General features: G+C 35.5%; 1 protein-coding gene across 5 annotated transcripts; it reads left to right on the forward strand.

Annotated features, from left to right (window-relative positions):
• Positions 1–851: 851 nt before the first annotated feature.
• LOC128012190 (uridine-cytidine kinase-like 1) lies at positions 852–25386 on the forward strand. Of its 5 annotated transcripts, none has more exons than XM_052595268.1 (15): positions 852–982; positions 6534–6727; positions 6819–6925; positions 11352–11522; positions 12556–12627; positions 12710–12899; positions 12978–13039; positions 14130–14146; positions 17869–17967; positions 19176–19269; positions 19617–19679; positions 19816–19938; positions 21601–21708; positions 22165–22321; positions 24606–25386. In XM_052595268.1, exons 1-15 carry the CDS (start codon positions 909–911, stop codon positions 24683–24685), a joined length of 1611 nt encoding a protein of 536 aa, XP_052451228.1. In that variant the 5' UTR covers positions 852–908; the 3' UTR covers positions 24686–25386. The 5 variants fall into 5 exon arrangements, with proteins under 5 accessions (XP_052451228.1, XP_052451225.1, XP_052451229.1 ...); XM_052595265.1 differs by lacking the exon at positions 14130–14146 and adding an exon at positions 16753–16772; XM_052595269.1 differs by lacking the exons at positions 852–982; positions 14130–14146 and adding exons at positions 3552–3884; positions 16753–16772.
• Positions 25387–25603: the final 217 nt, after the last annotated feature.

Genomic DNA, 25603 nt, shown 5'->3' on the forward strand with positions numbered 1-25603 from the left:
TTATTCAGATGCTCTAGAAACTGTTAAATCTATTAATACTTATCAAATAATGAGAGTAATGGACAAAATGATCTTTTATTAATTTAAAGTTTTACGTAGGTTGGCAAGAGTTCTGAATCTAAACTATTATTCTCTCTTTCCCCCCCTGGTGTATTAACTGTGCATTAATACCCCTCAAATAATTAATAAAATGTTGACAAAGGTTTGACTGATTTGTTTGTTTTCTTGTGTTTGGACAAATTCAATGTCGACCCCAAAATCAATAGGGATATATATATATTCAAAATACATTTATTTTAAAACAGTTGTGCTGTGGAAATCATAATACTTTATTATTTATGAGAAATAAATCTTTTGTAACATTATATACTGTCACTTTTGATCAATTTTTAGGATTTGTGACAGTTTGTGTGTATATAATGTTGTTGTCGTCTTTTTATGGATTTTAGTAATAGATTTGTACACATGCTTTTTATTATTATATGTCATTATAATCAATTAAAGTATTATATAATATTAAAACACATTATGGCATTTGAATTAAGATGGCAACTCTTAAGAATATTCAATATGTGTATATATTTTACCTAATTAATACTGATTTCTTTTACTGTCACATTTTGATCGATTCATAAATATGTAATAGTATAATATTTTACTTAAATACATTTCAGCATATAAGATGTTTTATCAATTTACATACGGTAAATTAAATTCGTAAAGCAAACGCTACCATGAGGTATCCCCAAAACTGTACTTACAAATATACTTTATAGTTTACATTCTGGGATTTGTAGTTCTCTTTTGCTGAAGTCACGCACAACCCTATGAATTATAGAACTACATATCCCAGCAGCATTAGCGGAGCCTAAAGTCGCAACAGCTGATTGTCAAATAGGAAACTAACAATGTCTGCCGTGTGCGGAGACGGAAGGGTCTCAGCGATGGACTGCGGAGATAAATCGTCTATGCGCTGCCCAAGGTAACGTTTTAAGCTATTTACCGCCTAAACTCACATGTTATTTAGACTCCTGTTTTCTTAATATGTGTTTACATAGTTAACATTTAATCGCGATTGTTGACCTGTCGCGCGCGTGCTGGCTGCACCTCGCGTGTTTCTAAGACTTCACAAAACACAAGGTGATCATACCTATGGATCATACACGTCTGATAACATTTATAAACGTCTCCTAGAATAACAAGAAGCGTGGATACTCGTTTCGACCATAAGCAAATTATTATGAAGTTATGACCCTGTTTCATTGTCTTGTATTGGCCTGTTTTTATACGGTCATTGGTTTTAGCCTATCAATATTTTGGTCCAAAATCTGGTCCTTAAACATGATTAAAATGTCTTCTCTTAAACACACACTGTGTGTAAATGTGTGTTCTGCTCACTGTTGGTGTGTGACAGTGAAGCACATGGTCGATGATCTGTATAGTGACTGTGACTCATTTGCATAGCTATATATATATATATATATATATATATATATATATATATATATATATATATATATATATATATATATATATATATATACCATCATCATCTGCGTTATATCTGTAGACTTTCTCAGTATCACATAATTATTAACTTATACAGTAACGTTATGTAATTAAACTACTGCAGAAAAACCACCTGAAGTCGAGTTGGTTTCTCATGTAAAAATAGTGTTAAGAACTAATACATAGAATTAACTATTAAACCACAAAATGATTTGTAGCTGTTTGTTCTATACACGGTAACTGTGTTATAGTTGATGTATTTCTGAAGCTGATGTCTCACTCACCTCGTGTTTGATTTGAGTCACAGCTCGGCTCACAGCGCCAGAGGACGCGCTCTCCAACCCTTTACCAGCAGAGCTCATGTTTCTGTATATTTACATACACACACACACACGCACAGCTGCTGCTGGGACTGTTCTCCATGTGTGTAAACTGACGTGTGTAGGATTGAAGTGGAAAGAGAACGTCTTGACCTTTGGGAGAGAAATCTAATAGGAGAATAAAAGGTTGGTTGGTTATTGTCACACAAAGAATCACACAGCACATAGACGCACCAATGCATCCATGATTATGGATCAGCTCTTCTGGTTCTGGTTTTGAATATACTTCTTTTAGGTTACTATAGATAGGCTACTATATATTCAGAAGTTTGGTAAGGTCTGTAAGACGTTTTTGAAGAAATAGATGCTGTTCTTTTGGACTTTCTAGTCATCCAAATATTTTTTGGGGAAAAGTATTGTAGTTTTCATAAAAATATAGTATATATAAAATATAATATATACCCTTTTAACATCAGTAATAATAAATGTTCCTTAAGCAGCAAATCATTATATCAGAATTATTTCTGGAGGATCATGTGACACTAAAGACTGGAGTACTGCTGCTGAAAATACAGCTTTGCATCACAGGAATAAATAATATTTTAAAATATATTACAGTCTTTTAACAGTCTTTTTTTCTTAAAATTGTTAAAAAATATTATTGCGTAAACTGTGTTTTTTATCAAATAAATGCAACCTTGGTGAACATTTACCGAACCCAAACTTTTAAATAATATTCTGCATGCATGCATGTGTGTGTGTGTGTGTGTGTGTGTGTGTGTGTGTGTGTGTGTATATATATATATATATATATATATATATATATATATATATATATATATATATATATATATATATACACACATATATATATATATACACACATATATATATATACACACACACACATCTGTGTGTGTGTTCTGTAACGTAAAACAAATTTTATAATAAGTTAATATTTTACTTAAAATGATTGTGCTGCTAGTGCTTAATATTTTTTAGAAACCTTTAATGCATTTTACTTTCAAGATTCTTTGATGAATATAAAAATACTGTTATTTGTGATCAGCATAATGCAGCCTTGCTGAATAAAAGTAAAAATATCAATAATTAAAATATATAATATTGTTATACTTTTTTGTGGCAGTTTATGTGTGCAATGTGCATAAAAAATATATTACTCTTCTCTTTTTTTTTTTTTTGGTGGATTCTAATAAATTTTGTAAACAGGTAATCATATGTTATAACAATCAGTTAGTAACTCATTACTAGAAGAAGAAAGCAACGAATTACTTGGAATTTATTTATTTATTTTTGTGACCAATACACACATCTTAATACACACAGTTTGATATATATTTGTGTATGTGCATGTGCTGTGACGTTACATTCGGTTCTGGCTGGGAGACTGAGTTTCATCATGATGTTTGTGAGGGGTGTCCCGCGAGGGGGGCAGGTGGAGATACGCCCCACAGGACAGACTGGTTGATATTGGTGATAGCAGAGCCCTTGGTCGTAATGTAGAGAGCGCACCGAGCTCATGACACACCCAGCGTCACAGAGCAGCCTGATTTGTTTATGTTCCTCTCCTAAGAACACAGTTCAGAAGCGCTCCTCGTGTCTCAGACAGAGCAGCTGCCCCGTAAGAGGCCAGTGGAGGGGGCGTGTGCTCTGCGTGTTTCCAACCTGCTGCTATTAATACCACCCCCCAAACATAATCTGCAGGATAGGTTATCCTCTTACGTTTGTTGGAAGCACATTAGGGAGAGAGAAAGAGAGAGTGTTTTTTCTGGAATGGACCCAGCCCACTAAACGCTTGTGACGGAGAACACAAAAGCGAACCGACGTAGAAAGCACAGTTTTGTTTTCCTCCCCTCTGCTTCACTTTCGTTTCTGTGCCTCTCCTCGGCTTGCCAGAGGGCAGGCGCTCTAGCGTCTGTGTGTGTGTGTGTACGTCCCAGCGCTGATCTTTCTCTGCGCACCCATCATGAACACACTCCCAGCGTACTCGGGAGCCAGGATCTCAGGCTGCTGGGCTCTTAGGGCAGATGGAAGGTAAGTCTGATAACTTGAAGACATCCTCCTCAGGTGTGTAGGACGCTCTTGAGTTGCAGTTGTATGGTAAACTCAGCTGTTGCTGACAGGACTCTCTGCTTGCTGTGTTATGCAGAAAACCTCAACTTAGGTTTTGATTTCGGTATTATTAAATGTTTGATGGAAATATTAATACGTGATCTGCTCAATGGTGTATTCTCATACGATCCTTGAGTGTGAACTCGTGATACGAAGCAGAAGTTGCAAACGAAGTGTCGTTGAGGTTAACGTGTGTATTTTTTTTAAGTGACAGTTCACCCAAAAAGGAAGATTGTCACATTATTTATGCTCGTATTGTTCCAGTATGTTTATATGACTGATGTTCTTCTGTGAAACATGAAAGGAGATGTTTTGAAGAATGTTCACGCTGCTCTGTTCTGTTAAAAATGTGAAGTTCTTGGTAGCCTAATTGTTGAAAACTTAATTACTGCACAAAATCAGGTTGAAAAGATGAACAAATATTGTTAAAAGTTGAATCCCTAATGAACCTTGAACATTTAAATATAATAAGACAATACACAACAAAAAGTAAACACGTCTTTCAAGCAGATAAGTGCAAAAGAGCACAACTGTAAGAGAACAATAGTAAAGAATCAGGACATTTTCAGCCAGTATCTAGATATTGTTTCAGTGTAAACACTGAAAAACAAAAATATGACCTCTTTTAAATATTAGGTGTTAGTGAACGAAAAGCAAAAACAAGAGTCTGAGTGGAAAAATGTAAATGAGCAGTGTGACTCCTCTAATCCAGTTTTTGCATAGAATATGTGCAGTGTTGTCAGTTTTAACCGGTTGATAGAAAAGAAGTTAAAGGAATAGTTCACCCAAAAATACAACTTTTCTAAACATTTTCTCACCCTCAAACCATCCAAGATGTAGATGAGTCTGTTTCTTAAAGGGGTCATCGGATGCAAAATTCACTTTTACATTATGTTTGAACATAAATGTGTGTGTGTACAGCCTATAATAATAAAGATCCACACTGTGCTTTTTTTTTTTTTAAGCTCAGCTGGAGTTTCCAGTCGAACTCTAGAGGCAGTAAAACTCAGACTTTATTTTTATTTCTTTTCACCCAAAGTATGATTTACAGTTTTAATTCATAAAGGCTCATTTTCACACAATTGCTTGTAGAATATTTTATTATGACAAATAACAATTCTAACATCTTGCACTATTTGAAAACTGATAGCTTTGAACGTTTTTGTCACATACAGCTACATATGCATGAGTTTTCTAATTCAGTAGGTTTGTTCGGTAGCTCACGTGATACGCAGTTGCTCTTGAGTGATGAATAGCTCTGGTATGAACCCTGTAAAACTACAGTTCGAATATGGTTGGGTTTGCAATAAAAATGTGCCTTGGTCACATCTCAAAATAGAAATTTATTCATTCAACGTATTGTTTAAATTCTCTTTACTTGGCCATAAAAGGCCTTTTAAAAAGTCATAAATGTGCCATTATAAAACGTTTAGAAACCCTGATAAAATATGTCCAAATTGCACTAGATTTAAAGTCATACATAAGCTCCACGTGAGGAACAGACTACAGTTATATTATTTACTAAAAAATGTTGATCTCCATAGACTTTCTATAATTTCTCCTTTTGTTTTCCAAAAGGAAAAAGAAGTGCATAGATAAACTGAAGACTGTCATTTTGGTGAACTATTTCTTTAAGAGAGACTCTTATGAACTATACTCTACAGTGGTTTGTTTTGCTCTGAAAATGCAAGGGCAGGGTCCACCATTTATCGTCTTATCTGTTATCACGCTTTCATATTGTAGCAGGGCAGATTATCTAGAAAGTTAAGGTGATCTCTATTCTCACAAACAGAAACTCAGGCACACGATTGCTTTAATTCTAGTTTTACCAGTTGTACCTTAGTTGCACAGGTCCAAGGTGTAGGCGTTCAGGTTTAACCATGTTATGTTAACATGTTTAGGGATTACACAGTCATGCATCGCTTGATCTGGCTGGCTAATTAAACGTATAGATGATTAGTTTGGAGTAGGCTGTTTGATTTCTTCTTCTTAATGGACAAGCACACATCTTCTGTGGACATCTGGCTTTCTCGTCTGTTTTAGTAAGTATATTTCTTGCTGCTTATGAGAGCTACTAAGCTCCTAAGGTGTGACACACACACTCTCTTGTAGGCGTCCACCTATTTTAGCATGTGTCTCTTTCATTGATTCGTGACTCATCAATCATTCCAGAAATAATCTTTAAAAATCAGTGCATTTCAGCACTCAGAAACCTTCAGCAAATAAATGCAACATTGGCATACTGTAGTTTTCTTATGCATACTAATAATTATTATACTGTAAGTCATGCATCTTTTTAATAATGAAACTTGAGAGTTCAGTGTAATATGGGGCGCTGTTGTTTGTGCCAGGGGTTACACCATACTACAAAATTGATGATGCCATTTCAGTGTTTCCTCATTTAAGTGCCTGTTACCTACATAAATGTAGTTAATCGATGCATGGAGGCATTGTCATGATGGTCGCCGGGTCGACTGGTAACAGTTTGTGTGCAGGAAGTCAGAGTTGACACAGGAAACAGCAGGATGTGTCTTGTCTCGTTCACTGTACCATATTTCCTCTTTTTAATAGTGGCGGTGGGGAAGGCTCTCTGGACAGGCTCCTCCCATCCGTCAGCACCAGCCTGTCTCCACGCAAGCGGACCACCAGCCAGTGCAAATCAGAGCCTCCGCTGCTGCGGACCAGTAAGAGGACCATCTACACCGCCGGACGCCCACCCTGGTACAATGAACACGGCACCCAGTCCAAAGATGCTTTTGTTATCGGTTCGTATATTAAAGCGCTCCGGGGAGGACAAATCACAATCATCGTCAACCATCATCACGTGTCAGTTTACTGGTCTGTTTTTACCCACAGGGCTTTGTGGAGGCAGTGCCTCAGGCAAAACAACAGTTGCTCGTAAAATTATCGAGGCCTTGGATGTTCCTTGGGTGGTTCTTCTGTCAATGGATTCCTTCTACAAGGTAACAGGTCATCTCATTGTAAATCTCGTCCCTTCTACAGATCTCAGTGAACTGGGGGTTCTGGGAAATCACACCCATTTCTGTAACAGCCCTGAGCTGTTGAGCCGTTTTTGGCCAATCAGAAACACTCTTGTGTGTTTCTGTGACTTGGCTGTGATTTATTTTGCATCTTCAAGTACACTTGAGTTTGAATCTCTTATAAAGTGAATTTAAAAATGCACCATGCGCAAGACGTCTACCAAGTTTATTATGAGAATTTATTATAAATCTGATGCCAGAAAAAGAGAAACATTGTTAAAAGAGAAGGTTCCCTGCAGATTTGCACCAAAATAAAAGCTCTGTGGTTGAAAAATATTTTGTTTTTATTTAAATGTTTTCGAGTTTTAATTATTGTTATTGTATAAATTACAAAATACTTTACAGTTCAAAGTATTATTATATATTTTATTGAATTAATTGAAACAAGAAAGAAAGAGACATACAAATATGGACAATGATCATAGAAATTGCAATTAGCTGTGTTTCCCTAAATAGTTTTAATGAAGTATTGCACATACAGTTTCAGTGCCAGTAAACCCTGTAAGAATACTATTCCCATCAACTGGTCAAAATGCACAACACTATTGTATGTGGAGTGTGCGCTCTGATGTAAACAAGCACGATTGAGAAGCACATGAGGAACACATGAGACACGCGCTGAATAAAAGCACATTCACTCTCTGACAGCAGATGGCGCTAAACTGCAGAAAATGCAGTCCTTACCCTGGAAACCCCATAAATAAAGCAGCTGCTACTTTCTAAAACATATATAAATCATTTTAAATAGCCATTCAGATTTTGTGGATTCACTATGATGTCCATCACAGAGCCAAATACTTAAATATTTAGATTAAATAGGTTATTCAATAAAAATAAAAAATAAATCATTTTAAATGTGAACTACAACATGCCCTAGATATTGTTTGAAAGTGTTTTGATTCTTTATTGTTCATTCACACTTTACATTAGTAAACATTAGTTAATTCATTAGTTAACATAAACTGCCAATGAAAAATTATTCTAAACATTCATTAATCTTAGGAATTTCAATATTTAATATTATATATTAAATATATTATATATGTATTATATAATATTTTAACACATTAAAATCAAAAGTTGCAGCGGTGTTATTTAATGAGCTAACATGAACTAAGACTTGAATTTTTTAACAAAGATTAATAACTTCTGTAGCAAATGTAGCTATTGCTCATTGTATATTGCTAGTATTGCTTTATTGTATTTAAATGTTCAGTTATTTTTGTTATAAGAAAAAAGTCATTTAACTTGTTATACTGTATTATGACAAATTTTTTAAAACAAAATTTCAATACCATGATGATATCGTATACCCTCATAAAAGCATTAGCAACGAATCACAACATGAACATTTGATACCGGCATAACCCTGGTTGTAATGCCAAATATTTGAATCGACGCAATAAATGAGATAGAAAAAGTTTGGGGGATTTTAAAACAAGTTGGAGGCACTAACTCTCTAAATTCTAACTTTTAGAGGTTATTTACAGTCCAATGATTTTTTTCTTTCCAGCACTTCAAATTACCGTATTTTCCGGACTATAAGTCGCACTTTTTTTCATAGTTTGGCTGGTCCTGCGACTTATAGTCAAGTGCGACTTATCAAAAGTAATTTGACATGAACCAAGAGAAATGAATCAAGAGAAAACATTACCGTCTCCAGCCGCGAGAGGGCGCTCTATGCTGCTCAGTGCTCCTATAGTCTACACTGAAGACACAGAGCGCCCTCTCGTGGCTGTAGACGGTAATGTTTTCTCTTGGTGCTTGGTTCTAAATAAATGCGACTTATATATGTTTATTTCCCCATCATGACGTATTTTTGGACTGATGCGACTTATACTCAGGTGTGACTTATAGTCCAAAAAATACGGTAAGTTTTCTCTTTAGAACAGGCTTCAGAAAAAATGACAAATTAAGAATTCCTTGTAAATTTCTGTTCCTGTCAAACATATTTTATTGGACTGTCCAGGTTTTCAAAATTGACCATATCTACTTTGTTTGCCTAAATTGATCGTTTTGTGGTGAACAATTCATTAATGCAAGTCAATCCACACAAAAAATTTTTTGGCTTTGTAATCTTTAATCAAAATCTGAAAATGTCCCTCCCCTCTGCATTGAGGACCTTCCCCGATGAGGAAGGTGGGATAACAGAGAGGGCACGGATGTGCTCGAAGCAGTTCACGCGCGAATGCTTCAAAAATTGGACCGAACACAAAATGGGGTTTCTTAGATATCTCTCATTAACTACTTTTCTAGATCCAGTCAGGTGCTAGTTGGAAAATAAAGCCACGCCCACTATTTTTCCTCATTTAGTATTCCGTTTCTTTTGGAAATACGTCACAACACTGGAGAAAAGTTGTTTGTATAATTTTGCCAGAAAAAGTTTTAGAATTTTTTTTTTTTATTATTATTATTATTATTGTTTTTGCCATGAAAATAGCCAAAGATGCTGACATGGCATTAAATAAAAAATATACTACTACTATGTGAGTCCGGCCATGTAGTCAGACTCAGATACTTGTTGTTTGGGAATCTACTTGACTGGTTATATCAAAAATATCTTATATTTGAGTTTCTTCTTTGAAAGGTTAAGCATCATTTCAGACAAGTCTGTCTAAAAACTTGACGGGTAAAGTGTCATATTATTGAAATTCTAGTTCATTAACCATCATCCAGATGGGAGAATATAAAAGCTCTATCCAGAGATATAGTATGAAAGATTTCATGCATCTGTTCTCATAGAGAGAGCACGGGCACGAGCCATTAGTGTGATTTTAGTTATGTAATCCATTAAATCCTTGAAGAATCTCAGATCCTGTGCTGAGAAACTCAAGCGGTGTCTTTACCGTGGCCTGCAGCATTCAAACACAAGCCGTCATGTCTTTATGATGTGTGAGTGAGCCGTGTGAGGAATGTGAGCGTCTGCAGAGGTGCTCTAGACTAGTTAGCCATTTGTTTGAACAGTTTATCAGCTGTTGTAGATCTGATGAGAAATCATTACATTTATATGAGGAGGCTGAAGCAATGTGTGTTTGTGTGCATGTTCTGGTGTGTAAATGTTCCTCCTAAATTTAGTTCCTGTGACCTGAAGAGAGGCTGGGGGTAATCATACAGCGGACTGCACTGTGTCTGCTGCAGGGTGAAAGTATATCCCTCCATGAAGACTGGAGGGGGTTTCTAGATGTTCTCTTGTCTGGAAAATATTACTTGAAAATGCAGCTCATATATAGACAGTTCACACTGGGATTAATGTGCTTAATATTGTGGTTTATAAAACAAGCTAATGTCTTATTTGATATGATATTTATACACTTTTTTTTTTTTTGTGGCAAACGATATAATTCTAAAAGTTGTTTAAACTTTTTTTTTTGCCTTCACAAATAATATCTAGCCTCTATATCTCTACAACATTTTTTTTTTTTTGCTCCATTTTTAAATCATGGAAATGTACTTTAGTCAGCATTTGAAGGGGATCAAAACCTTTCATCAAAGTTGTCCTAAAAGCTAAAAACCCAAATGCGTTCTTTTTTTTTTAGGACAACTTTGATGAAAGGTTTTGACCGCTGTATTGTGTGAAAGCAATTTATTTATTCATATTTTATTTATTTATTATATATTTTAATGTTTTGTCTTTTACGCTTAACATTTGTGATTTTATGCTTCATTTATTTCATCAAGAATTCATTAAAAACAATTAAATAATATTGTCACATATGATTAAAATAAAAAATAACTGCTTTATATATATATATATATATATATATATATATATATATATATATATATATATATATATATATATATATATATATATATATATATATATATATATATAAAGCAGTTATTTTAATAAATATAATATCCTTCAGAAATCATTCAGATTGGCTGATTTACTGCTTAATAAACATTTCTTATTGCTGTTAATATTGAGCAGCCATTGTTTGAAATCTAAATCTTTCTACATTTTATAAGTTCTTTAATTGTCACTATTGATCAGTTTGATGCGTCCCTGCTGGACAAAAGTATTAATTTAGTTTTTTTTAATCCGACACCAAACTATTGCATGGTAGAAGGTAATCTGCAGTAATTATAATAACCCCCCCTGCTTTTGCTCTCCTTTATATTGAAGTATGTCTGTGTGTTACAGTGATTTTTACCACAGTTTACCCCTTTGCATCATGTCTAACAGCATGCTGTACCTGTGGTAAAGCCAGTGTAATGCACAAACACAGCCCTTGTCTGTTTTGAGCCTGCAGTCTTGATCTCAGACCAGCAGGCCACGCCGCTGGCAGATATTTGATCTGAAGTCCTCGGTGTAACTGCGTCTGCTGTGACGTGTTTCCTGCAGGTTCTGACGGCCGAACAGCAGCTGCTCGCTGCTAATAACGATTACAACTTTGACCATCCAGACGCCTTTGATTTCATCCTGCTGGTGCACACTCTCCGCAAACTCAAGCAGGGCAAGAGCGTGAAGATCCCGGTGTATGACTTCACCACACACGGACGGCAGAAAGTATGGGTGAGGGAAACACACAGCTGATCCTCTGTAAAACCAGATCACATCCACCAGATGTGGCTTTGTTGTTCCTCATTTATCTACTCTGATTTGCTTCAAGTGTCATGTCTATGTAAATGATCAGTGTTGGGGAAGCTGCTTGGAAGCTGTTATTATTTAAAAATGGCAATAAAGATACATTTTGAACAAGTGGCTAGCTACATTTATAAGTCGACTTTTTGTTCAATTCCTAAACTAGGTTGAGAGTTGATGGAAAACGCTATTAATTAAATAAATCATAAAAATTGTAATACATTTTTAAAATAAAATCGTAAAAACTTAAAATGAAAATAAATCTTATGTAAATAATTCAATCCTAAATAGGTAAAGAAATAATTATTTGTAAAATAAATCATTGTAAATTAAATTAAATCCTTAAAATATAATAAATTGACTATTTTAATAATAAAAAAAATATTTAAATCATAAAATGTAACTATTCAAATATTTAATAAATAATAATTAAATCAAAATATTATAATTTTAATATAAATAAATAAATCACAAATTTTTTATTACAAAAATATTGTAAAAAATTTCAAAATCATAATTTTTAATTACAATTAATATTAGAACAAAAAAAGTAATCAAACATGTAAAAGTAAAATAAACCATTTTAAAAACGATAAATAAAATAAAACACTTTCTTAAAGATGTTGTATGACCATTAACTGACACCAGAGAAACCTGAACATGCAAATATTTGTACAGTATTCCAGTTTTATTGCCTGAAAATCAGGAGTAATTGAAGCTAATATTTTAGGTCAAAGGCCAAAAACTTTAATAAGCCCTGTTATATACAAACAGAAATAGCTAACCTCTAGTCTTTAACTAAGAGAAGCTAATGAAAGTTACCTTTAATATTACATAATATAATCTGAGCATTTCAGCACACGGGCTAAAGCATGTTTTAAAGTTTACTTTCTATACTAGAATCACAAAATAATTACAATAATCATTCTGCTGCTGTTTTTAATGGATGTTTATCTGCTTGCAGAAAACGGTGTATGGGGCGAGCGTCATCATATTTGAGGGCATCATGTCCTTTGCAGATAAAGAGCTGCTGAAGGTAAAGCTGATCAGATCTGTCATGATGTGGTCATTTCTCCAGCTGGAGCTGATCTGGAGCGCCGTCTGTGTCTGTGTTTCAGCTGCTGGACATGAAGATCTTCGTGGACACCGATTCTGACATCCGGCTGGTACGGAGGCTCAGGAGGGACATCACCGAGCGCGGCCGGGACATCGATGGAGTGATCAAACAGTACAACAAGTTTGTGAAGCCAGCCTTTGAGCAGTACATCGAGCCCACCATGAGACTGGCAGATATCGTGGTGCCTCGGGGTCAGTTCGCTCTGACACATGTCAAGCACATTGCATTAGTAGTGCTTCGTAGTAATTCCTGTTCTTCATTTCCTGTAGGTGGCGGCAACATGGTGGCCATTGATCTTATAGTGCAGCACGTCCACAGTCAGCTGGAGGAGGTGAGATCAGCACATAAAGCATCACAGACTCACGATTTAAAACATCATTCGGTCACACCGGATCTTTCAGATGTCAAACATCGCCCCCTTCTGGAGGAAATATTCCATGCCGCCTATTTAATAACATTTGAACACAAATATATAATATATATAACTATAGTTACATTAACTATTATATTTAATTGTAACGTTAATAGAACTAATAATATTTCAAATTACCATTCAGAAGTCTTGTTGACATTTTTTGTAAATTGACACATTTTTAATAAATTTTGTAGTTGTACATTTTTTTTATTTTTTTAATTTTTTTACATTTTAAATTAAATATATTGCTATTTTAACAGATAATGGTAGTATCGGTAAATAAATGCCGTTCAAGAACATATGGTCTTCAACTAAATAAAGTATGCAACGAGGAAAGAAAATATTAAAAAATACAATTTATGATTATGAATTAATTAACTTAGCTTTAAATGTATGTATAATATTATATAAAAAATAATATAGTTATTTTAAATATTGCTAACCTTTTCAGGAGAAAATCAGCATTTTAATTATGAAAGAAGATTCTTATTCCTTGTGAGACGTCTTTGTTAATATTTCCTGTACGGTTTCCTTTGTAATAATGCCGCAGTGTGTTTGGTTGGTTGTGAAAATGATATCCTTCTCCCAAATGTTTTTCCTGTGATTTATTAGAGCAATAATCAGTGTGCGGCGTGCACCTCACGAGAAGTGGTTTTAATAACGCTTGTGCATTGTGGATTAGGAATGCTCTGTAGTGGACTAATATCTGACTTGGTTTGTATCATTGACTGTAATATGAAACATTGACAGACCCACAGAGAATCTGCACAGATTTCAGCAACATTTTAGAAGCATATGTTGTTCCCCGGCCTTTTCGTGTTTGCTAAATATTTTGATCGATTTGATGATAATTTGAGCTATGAGTAGAAAGTAATGCTCTCATTCAAGCTCCCTTAAAAGCAGATTGTGTGTGGGCCTGCTGATTGTGTGTAATGTGTTGTTTGGCCGTGCCCCCTCACCGCACTGGTTTGTTCTCTCTCCTCTCGCTCCCCTCGCGGTGGCACAGCGTGAACTCAGCGTCAGGTAGAGTAGCACTGCTCTTCTTCTCACTTCCTGTCACCGCCTGCACAGAAGTGTTACCTCAGCACTGATCTGGGCTCTGAGGAAACTGGCCTTAGATCAGTCTGAAGGGGGAACTTCTAGCATCCTCTCAGACTGTGGCCTTCCTCCTGAAGCCTGCTGCACTTCCTGTTCAGACCGACAGAGCGCAGCGTCTCTTTCTGCTGACTGCTCACGGTCACATCAGTCTTTATGAGCACTGGTGTGGTTCAGTTTGATTAAATCATGAATCAGGTGAATTTGAATAAGCTTGAAGACACGTGTCATATTTCACCTCTACATATATATATATTTTTTTTTTTACATATTTATTAATGTAGTGTTATTTCAGCATTATTTAGATACAAATATGGTGTTTATTAATATTTTATATATATATATATATATATATATATATATATATATATATATATATATATATATATATATATATATATATATATATATATATATATATATATATATACAAGCAACTTTGCTAGGTCCTTTTGGCATTCTGTTAGTTTGTTTTAAAAGTAGTTCTGTATAGATTTCCTTTTTATTTCAGTTTTAGTTATTGTAGTGTATGTTTGTATTTAATATTTAAAATAAAATAAAAAAAATGTTGGCAACACTTTATTTTAAGCTGTCCTTTTTACACTGTAAGAAGGACTCCATAAAATAAACCGATAAAATATTTTAAGTATTTAATTTAAAATATTAATATTTAATTAGAAAAATACATTATTTCATTATTAGTTTACTTAAAGATTATTTCAGTTTTTAGTCAAAGCAGCATTTTAAATTAAAGTTTTATGATTAAAAAAAAAAACATTTTTGCAGCATTTTCAATTACTGAAAAAGAGTTTCAACTTTAGTTTTAGTTCGAAGTAAAATACCGATGTATTTATTTTGTTTTACTATGCATTTTATTTTAATAAATGTAATACTAATAATATTAATAATAATGGTTTTATTTTTCTATACTTTATACATTTTTTCCATTGTTTAATTGTTCATTATTTTAAGAAATATATATATATATATATATTTTTTTTTTATTATTATTATTATTTGGTGGTAAAATATGACACGGAAGTATTAATGACTGGTTTTACAAGATCATTCAAATTTTCCTTAACATAAAAAAATCTGCCGTTGTGGAGGGAAAGTAATGATAAAATGATCGAGCATTATTATAATATATATTCCCACACTGATGAGCTATGAAAGCACAGCAGCAGAGCATCATGGGATGGCCGTCTCATGACATGATATAATGCGAGAGGAAAGATGCTCAGGTCTGCAGTCAGGAGGGAGGCAGACACCTTCTGTTTTCCATCCTTCGGTGTTTTACACCAGACATCCTCCCTGCATGCTGCGTCTAAAAATACTCCGCCGTCTTCCTCCCCTTGACCTCTCTTTCTCTTACTTTCTCTTGCTCTCTCTGTCTTTCCTCTCTCGTTCTCTCTCTCATGGTTGTCTCTGTAGCTATTGTTGAACACGGCATCTCGCACGCACTCAAGTTTCCTGTGTCTACTACAAAGAGTTTCATTTTTCCGTTGGGCTAGAAACGACAGCACATGAGAGAGCGAGAGAAGAGACAGAAAGGAAAGGAAGAGAGCGAGAGAGAGAGAAAGATGAGGAAGTACAGCCCCCGACACAGGATGTAGCAGACCTTTGTGTCAGTGAGAGTGAATGAGAGGATGACAGCTACATCAGACCCACACCAAATCACATATTCAAGAACACAATCTCACAGCTTGCACAGGTTAAACACATGGTTCACTTCAAAATGTATTCATTTAATGTCAGTCTAAACTCTTTTAGGGCTGGGTGTCTTGTTACCTCACAATGCATGATACAGATCTCTCAATGCTATGCGGCGTGATGCATCACAATATTATAAATGGATTGTGACTGAGAGACTGAGCGTCACATGAATCTTTAAAAGCACAATGTAGGCATTTTTAATGAAACTTGAGAAATATATGTCCCTCCTTTGAAAGTCTGTTCCACCAAAATCATTTTGACGATTCAAGAAGTGCATAAAAACATTAAAAGCATCTCGTATGAGTCAAGCAGTTCAATCCACGCTTGCTTTATATGATGAACAGATTGAATTGAGGCCATTATAAACGCTGTTCAATGCACAGACGTATCAAATGTATTCAACCGAAGCTCAAACATGACACGCGTGACTCTGAGGAAATGATTTGGGTGAACTGTCACTTTAAGAGCAGGTTCGTTTGTTCCATTACTAATCTGTCATATGTGAACGTGCATGAAAGACTTGACTTTCCATCCGTTCCCCACACTCGTATCACGTCACATCTTTTAGAAGCAGCTGGGATATTATGCTGCTTTTGTGTTCCATGATGACAAAACCGTAATTTTGGGTGAACTGTAGCTTTAAAACGAGACTGGATGGCATCCTGAGTGCTGGATGGTTTGCCAGCTCTGGCTCCGCTCATGTGGAGTCATGTGACCGCCTCCTCCTCCTTCACCTGATCGTGTGTGACGTCTCTCTGCTTCTCCCTCTCTTTCTGTTGTCATCGTCTGTTTTTCTGTTGTCTGTCACTTCCCCACAGAGAAAGCTCCGCTGGGATATGTGAGGAGATTTGCTTATGATTTTATTTTGATTGTTTTTATATTTTATGCTGTTGTTTTACAAGCCATAAGTAGAACAGCAGGGATCTTGGTGTGCTTTCCAAAGACTGCATATTGTCACACCTCTGTTTTAATGAAGCATCTCATTTAAATGTAAAGCAATGCCATGACTGCTCTGCTCGAGTTTGTCAGTTTTGTTTGATGACAGGATGCAGTCTTTGACCTGAGTGCTTGTGACACTGAATCATGGGATACTCCCAAAAAAGCCTGACCTACGAACCAATAGTCTTTATAAGCTGGAGTGAACAGTGGCTTCGAAAAGTATTTGAACGCTTAATGCGTATTGTATGAATGTTTGGGCTTGGTTTTAATTTGTTAATGTTTTTTAAAGAAGTCTGTTATGCTCCGCAAGACTGCTATTTATTATTACAATTTACAATAAATATTTATATTTTAATATATAATGTAATTTATTCTGATATAATGATTTGCTGCTTGAGAAACATTTATTATTATCAGTGCAGAAAAGATTTGTGCTGCTGCACAGTTTTGTGGAAGTGACACATTTGTCAGGATTCTTTGATGGATGGAAAGTTCAAAAGAACAGCAATTATTGGAAACTGAGATATTTATTACAAATTAAAAGTCCCTATGGTCAATTTTGATCCGTTTGTTCTTTGCTAAAATAAACTACTGAGCCCAAACACCCCACAAAAAGAAACTTCAAAATGTAAAACAAGTACAATGACCAGAAATAATATACTTTTTTTTTTTTTTTTTTTTTTTTTTTTTACTTTTTGGGTCCACCATATACAGATATCTAAACACTAATTCTTGGACAGGTCGGTCTTTCATGTGGAGATTGTCCCGTGGTTCTCTGTTATATGAATCCTTCCCGTATGCTTCTAAAGTTTCACTTCACCTCTACTCTAACACTGTATAAATGTTTGACTGATGGGGTTTGGGTGACACTTGTAGCTGTTGTGTGTGAGCATGTGTCTCTCTCCGCCGGTGTGGTGCTGGAATGAACGTATTATTTAATTCCACTGTGTTGACGACTTCCTGTCTGTTTCTGCCTGTGCTGGTGATGGTAACAGGGCGGCCCTGGCATCTGCCCATCAGGCCCAGCCCCTTCCACAGACCCTCAGTGTTCTGGAGAGTACTCCGCAGGTCCGGGGCATGCACACCATCATCAGGTCAGACACACACACACACACACACACAGCAGTTTACTTCACACATGCAGTCTGTAAAGCTCAGCAGTACTAAAGCGTCTTGATGCTTATAGTTAAAAAACACAATGTCCAACAATATGCCAATTTACATTTTTTTTAATACAAACAACAGCAGTACCCTGAGATGTGCTATTGGAGGTTTTTCTTGGTTTTTAAGCTTTGCTTTGTTTCCTTTTTCTATTTTTATTATTTTGCTTGTTTTTGCAAACTTTTTTTTTTTTTCATTTTGGTTGGTTTTGTTTTGTATTTTTTTTTTTTTTAATTTTTTTTTTTTTTTTTGCATAGTTTTGTTTGCCGTTTATATTATGTTTTGTGCTCATGTTTTGTGTTGTTGTTTTAATTGTTTTAATTTTTGTATTGTAGTTTAAGATTTTTTTGCTATGCCCACCCCTCAGAACAGGAGGTAACAGGAAGGTAGTTTTTTGTTGATGTTGTTGTTTGTTTTTGCTTAGATTTGTAAGCTTGCTTTTTTCTTTTTATTTGTATTTTGGTTTGTTAAATTTTTTTCCCTCACATTATTATTATTATTATGTTTTGTTGTTTTAATTTTTTTTTTTTTTTAAGTTTTTGTAAAAAAAAAAAAACTTTTGTAGCTTTGCTTTGTTTTTTTATGATAATTTTTGGTTTGTTGTTTTGACTAGTTTTGTTTTAGCTTGGTTTAATTTTAATTTATTTCGTTTTTCTTTTTTTTCTTTCTTTTATTTACCCCCCCCCCCTCCCCCCCATCCCATCACTGGGTGGAAATTGTCCCTCGCTCTCATACTTCCTTTGACCAACAAGAAGCAGAAGCCAGTGGCTGAAATGTACTCATTTTGAAAGTCTTCGTCCATGTCACAGGCTGTGCGTGGTTATGCCAGGTTGTAACGTAAACTAACAGCCATTGCATGCTAAAACAGGGGAAGTCCTACGATGTGTCCTGCCTAAATGCTTGTTAGGAAAATTGCGTTGGTCCGTTTGCTTTGAGGTCCTAAATGTCTATTTTAGATGAACTATTAAAACTGTAATAAAAAAAATAACTGTAATAAATTTAAATCTATTTTGTAATATATTTTGAATAAAAAGGTTCTAAAAAAGATCTTCCATTGTAATTCAAATTTTTTTGAACACATAGCCACACAGCTGTTTTGTCATTTTAGCAAGTAAATTTATCGTTCGCTCTTGTGTTGCAGAAATAAAGAGACCAGTCGAGACGAGTTCATCTTCTACTCTAAGAGGTTAATGCGTCTCCTCATCGAGAGAGCGCTGTCCTTCCTTCCATCTCAGGTGAGAAAAGGCGAAGATGAAGGGATTGATGAGGGATCTTTAGATCGACCTAATAATGCCACGCAAACGGACTTGAGCGTGTGGGCATGGAGGCCTCGTCTTGAACATGGAAACTCGTCTCTCTTGTCCACCGCAGTGGAAACTCAGACTAACAAACTCTACATGATAGAAACACAGCGACCTTTACACTTAAAACAGTCACAGGAGAAGTGCACTGAGCTTCATGATGTTGCTGCTGACATTTTACTGTGGCTTTTAATCAGAGAGGAAGATCAGTTTCACCTCATATGATATGCCTGGATAAAAAAAAAAGCTTGACGTTACAGTTTGTCTGTTATCTGCTGCAGGTTCACATTGTTCAGACCCCACAGGGAGAAGATTACGAGGGCCGGACCTTTCATGGGAAGAGGGTAAGACAAATACTACTCAATCTGCTCGTTTGGTGATTTTCTCCGTCATACAAAAATGTCTTTGTTCTGTGTGGAGTAGTAAAGTTAAGCCCTAAAAAGGAAATCCCGGACCCTCCGTCGTCTTTGTTTTAAACAGATTACGGGCGTGTCGATTCTCAGGGCGGGAGAGACCATGGAGCCCGCGCTTAGAGCTGTGTGCAAAGACGTCCGCATCGGCAAAATCCTCATCCAGACCAATCAGGACACAGGAGAGCCGGAGGTAACACCCCTTTCTGCTCATACTAACCCCAGAATTTACACACATCAGATCAAGTGAGATGAAGACAATTTTAAATGCATTTATTTATTTGGTAGCACTTTAGTTTAGGGACCAATTCTCACTATTAACAAGTTGTTTATTACCTGCATATTATGAGCATATCTGCTGTTTATTAGCACATATAAAGCACATATTAATGACTTATTCTGCATGACCATATTCTAGATCCCTTAATCCGACCCCACACATTTAACATCCAACTAATTCACTTCTAATAAGCAGCAAATGAAGAGTTTGAGGCAAACGTTGTAGTTATAAGTTAATAGTGAGAACTGGTCCCCAAACTAAAGTGTTACCATTTGTTGATTTATTTGATTTTATTTAAAAGATTATTGTTAAATGTTTTCTGAGCAAGACATTTCAGTGTTTGAAACACATTTTTGTGTTATTAGCACCTTTTATAGTTTATAACATTTTTATTAAAAAAATTTTGTAAAGTGTAGTTTTTTTTTTTTTAATTTAAAATTTGTATTTCTTTTTTATATACATTTTGTATTTGCAATCAGTTAAAGAATTCAAATTACATCAAAATCAAATCTCATTTTATTCATATTTAACATTTAGTTTATTTTCTAGGAATGAAAATGAAATATGTGAAAACACTGGTTTCAGTGATTTGTGTAGTTGACACACGTAGTGGAATATGTGCATATATATATATATATATATATATATATATATATGACGGTGAAAATACAAAATCTGTCTGCAGCAGTGCTCTAGTCTTACTCGTATCTTTCTGTTCTTCACAACAATCTGTGCTGGGGAGTAACTAGTTAATGTAACAGAGTTACATAATTTAATTACAAAAATGTAACCGTAATCTGTTGCTGATAAAAAAAATTTGTAACAATTATTTTAACATGTAATTGATATCTTTCATAAATTGCATTGACTCCTCTAAAATATGAGACACCAAAGTTTCAGGACTTTAGGACACATTCTTTTTCAGTAACAATTTCTTTTTGCGTTTATGTATATGACTATTTTTTTTTTTTTTTTTTTTTTTTTTTTTTCCAAGGCATTGTGAGATGCACGTGTTTCCTGTCATAGATATGCAAAGATTTTATGTTAGAAACGGTATCATAGCTATTAAACTATTTTTTGATTATTTTAAATCTGTAATTAACCTCAGGACTAAGTCAGGATTTGGTGGTGGCTGTGCTTTAAAATGTCATTTTTGTCATCTTAATTCAAGTGAGGAAGGATTTGAGGAGTCTGACAGGAATCAGTGTTGAGTGTTACTGTAAGGTTAACCCTGCCTGCTTTTCATGTTTCAGAATGAATAATGAGAAATATTTGACAAGATGAATAAAGTAATTGAAATAGTTACAGAACTTACTAGATTTCCAAAGTAACCTTCTCGACACTGACAACAATATGATGCAGCCATGCACTACACAACTGTCAACTTGTTTTTTGAAATACCCCTCTTAACATATTCTCATTACCATTATCATTTAGTACAATATAATATCATTTTTTAAGAAACAAAATATTTCAATAATTGCATGAACCATTTTCTTTATTAATTTGATTGATTAATTCATTTAGACAATGTTATTGCTGCACATTTGAGTTGTCTTTCCTGTTGCCATCCAGTTGCACTATTTGCGTCTGCCCAAAGACATCAGCGAGGATCACGTGATTCTGATGGACTGCACCGTGTCCACCGGAGCGGCAGCCATGATGGCCATCAGAGTGTTACTCGTAAGTCTGCATCTGAACCCTTCTTCCTGCACAACAACTGATAGTGTGCAGTGGCAGAGACACACACGCCTACACAGGCGCCACATGTAGAGCGGCCCAGTTTGTGTGTCTGTCAGTGTAGGCGTAGCAGAGAAACCTCACTAGCTGACGGCAGCCATAGAGCATGACAGAGCTCTACACATTCTCACATATTGATTCTACAGAGCTGTGTTTATCAGTTTCTATGACCGGTTTTGGCACTGGTGGAAGTTGACCCTTCACGCTCTCACTAGTTTAAATATAATGAATCTACCAACACTGAAGATGCATGAACTAAAAAAACACCTGTGATTATATATTACAGGTACAGTAATGACTTCTGTGGTAGAAGTAATAAAAAGCACAGGTATAGTGGAGGAACGAGAGGGTACTTTCTTCATGAGGTGTGTGTGTGTGTGTGTGTGTGTGTGTGTGTAGGATCATGATGTTCCGGAAGATAAGATCTTGCTGGTGTCTCTGCTGATGGCTGAGATGGGTGTCCATTCTGTGGCCTACGCCTTCCCTCAGGTCAAAATCATCACCACCGCCGTCGACAAGAAGGTCAACGACCTGTTCCACATCATCCCCGGCATAGGTGAGACTTTATCAGCTTTACCTGTCTGCTTAACTGTGGCTTCTTGTCCTAAAGGTTCTCTGCAAAGGGGTTATTCTCACAGAACCAGCCTTGAGCATATCTGGCTCATATTTCACCCAAAATCATAAAAAAAGAATAATTATACTTTGCTTAATGGAAAGAGAAGACTTTTTACAGTACCTATAGGTCCATTAAAGGGTTAGTTCACCCGAAAATGAAAGCAGCCCATAAATAACTCATCCTCAAGTCATCCTAGGTGTATATGACTTTCTTCTTTCAGACGAATCCAGTCAGAGTTATATTAAAAACTGTCTTTGATCTTTCGAGCTGTTTCGTGGGACTCAGCGGGTGCTGCATGCATCAGTCCAAAAGAAGTCAAATAAAAAGTCCCATTCTTAAAGGTCCTATGACATGAAAATTTCACTTTCTGAGGTTTTTTAAGATTAATATGAGTTCCCCTAGTCTGTATATGCTCCCCAAGTTTCTAGAAATTTGAATCGTTGTAAATTGAGATTTTTCTATCTTTCTCTGCCTTTGAGAAAATGGAAGCTCAAACGGGCTGATCTTGAATCTTCTCGTTGTGACGTTGTAACGAGAATTGTTACCTCCCCTTTCTCTGCTTTGCCCGCCCAAATATTTACATATAATTCAGTCGCAATGTCAGCATAGGCATTACAAACAGACTTTTATGATATGGATTCGACGGAAAACAAACAGTGAGTAACAGTGTTCATTAATGCCTGATCTGTGATCAGTGATTTCTGATGTGTAGCTAATCATTCAAGTTCACACAGACTTTCTTTCTAAATCGTTTAATACTGATGCATCAGTGAATCAAGCCAGTGACTAAACGATCAAATTCGCGTTGTTTCTCTTAGTAGCATGAAACAAATCTATTATTTAAATTGTGATTTAACTACAGAGAGCGATCAAAGAACGCTCGCTTTTTTTCGGAGCTGTTACACATCGCGAGTATATCTGCACACTTGCCCAAACTGCCGTTACAATGAATGACGCTGTTATGCTGCACAACGGAGCTCTTACTGTATTCATGTGTTTGCTGTTAGCTGTGGTGAAAGCATTTTGTGAGAAAACGTGTTGCAATAATGACGAGATCACTGCATCCACGCGATAAACAGACTCTGTCTACTCAATGCTCATCACTGCAGCCTTTCATGTGATGGGAAAAGATCGAAAAAATAATTATATAATCAACACTTCCATGATTCGTTAATCTCGACAGCTGTAATAGTAAAAAAAATATATATAAATATAACGTTATATTTGAGAGGATGTCAAAGATGCAAAGATGTCAGCCAATCACAACAGTTGTGGTTTACTCGGAGTCTCACAGCAGACACGCCCCTTCAAACAGAGCATTCAAGCCAGAGGGCTAATGTCAGGATCTAAAAATGCTTTAAATTTCTAAATTTTAAATGTAAAAATCATACTAACAATATAAATACACCTAAGGAATAATTAAAAAGCATTTAAAGATAAGGAAATGATCCATGTCATGGGACCTTTAATAAAAAAAAAAAGTGTTTCACACAGCCCCAGGAGGTGAACAAAGGCCTCCTGTAACAAATCAGTATGTTTTTGTAAGAAAAATATCCATATTCAAAATGTAATAAACTCGGACAGGATGATTAGATGCTACATTCAAATCTGCCGTTCTGCTTTGAGTTCCTGAACCAGAGAGACGAGCTCACCGCTTGTCATACATCACAACTTTACACAACTTTCAACCATCTGAAGTTTACTTCAGGGTTCAGACATTTAAATACACAAATACTTGATATTTATCATATGTGAATGTAAAGCATCTTGTAATTTTAATTGTTGTATCTTTCGGTTTATTCGGTTTCCAGTTTGTAAATATTTTGAATAAAAAAAAAAAACGTTAAACCTATACATATTTTGGATGCAGTGTGTCATGTGACAAACTTGAAAAACTCACACAGGGGACTCAACTAGAATATTCTATTTTAATTATCTTTAATATTGTAAAAGGGTTTATTCTATAAGTGGGTGTGTGTGTACATACTATATACACACACCACACACTGTTTAAATGTTTGGGGTGAGTAAGATCAGTTGAGGAAATAAAAAATACCATTTGTACTGTTTTATTAAAATAATAATAATAAAGTAAGGAAAATCTAATCAGAATAATCATTAGATACTTGGACATAATAATAATCCAGACACATTAAGGTAATGATAATTTTGAGGAAATGTGCTTAAAGTTTCATGATTTATTATAATTTTTTTTTCATTCCAGGAAATTTTGGGGATCGTTATTTTGGCACGGATGCGCCTCCAGACTGGAGCGATGATGACATGGATGAGCCCAGCTGCTGATCATCATCTCACGCCGGATATTTGTACATTATAAAATATTTTTATACTTTTTGGCACTCCCCAAACTGAAATGTTTCCTGTGCAGTTTTTATTTGTGAAGGTTTATTGAGGTGTTTTTTTATGCGAGTTATTTAATAATATTTACTGTCTTCTAAGGTGTGTTATGTTTGATCTTGAAGCACATGTAGTTGATTTATCGCCTTGCGTGTCTGCCGTCTCTTTTGGAATCTGATGTGTAGTATTTTTGGCACGCGTGTGTGTGCTTTGTCATGGCAAACAGCGTGTCATTTTTATTATCGTACTCGGTTTCATGCAGCAGTCGAGCTTTCAGAGGGTAAAGTAAGACTCAAAGCGCTGTCTTGCTACACTTAGACAGTGAATTTCTTTGAAGGACCACTTCGTCGGAAAAAATGTGTGGGCGCTGCATAGTTTTAATCTTTGTTTTCTCTCTCGCTTTACCTGCAGACGGCTGCTGACCAAACCACACGCTGTAAACAATTACACTTTCACAACTGAGCAATGCATAACAGGGTTTTTTTTTTACTATTTTCGGATGATGTTGCGCTGAATTGAAGGGTTTATCTGTTTATCAAACATAAACATGAAGGAGCAGCTCCGGTTCAATTGTAGATAGGATCTGTATTATAGATCATCTGTAATCAGCAGCCATTCATTTTTAGGAAAAATGACACATTCTGCGATGAGGATAACCAGTTTTTTTTTTTTTTTTTTTTACCCCCCCCCCCCCCTAAAAAAAATCTGTCAAGTGAGTCTATAGCTGCCTTTACCATATATAGCTGCTTGATGTTCGTACAAGAACAGAAGTAGCCCACAGGAAGTGTTGGTGTTTGGTATGAAATTCAAGCCAATGAGCGTCGTGCTTGCTCTTATTAAGTGATGTCGCGCTGATATCTCTGT

This window comes from Carassius gibelio, chromosome B23 (assembly GCF_023724105.1).
Source record: "Carassius gibelio isolate Cgi1373 ecotype wild population from Czech Republic chromosome B23, carGib1.2-hapl.c, whole genome shotgun sequence".
NCBI classification, from domain to species: Eukaryota; Metazoa; Chordata; class Actinopteri; order Cypriniformes; family Cyprinidae; genus Carassius; species Carassius gibelio.

Excerpts from the sequence above, each read along its gene's own strand:
- LOC128012190 (XM_052595265.1), top strand. The coding sequence starts at position 909 with ATGTCTGCCGTGTGCGGAGACGGAAGGGTCTCAGCGATGGACTGCGGA. Across the intron at positions 12,628-12,709 it reads CAGATAAAGAGCTGCTGAAG|CTGCTGGACATGAAGATCTT; the intron begins GTAAAGCTGATC and ends TCTGTGTTTCAG. Across the intron at positions 13,040-16,752 it reads TCCACAGTCAGCTGGAGGAG|AGAAAGCTCCGCTGGGATAT; the intron begins GTGAGATCAGCA and ends ACTTCCCCACAG.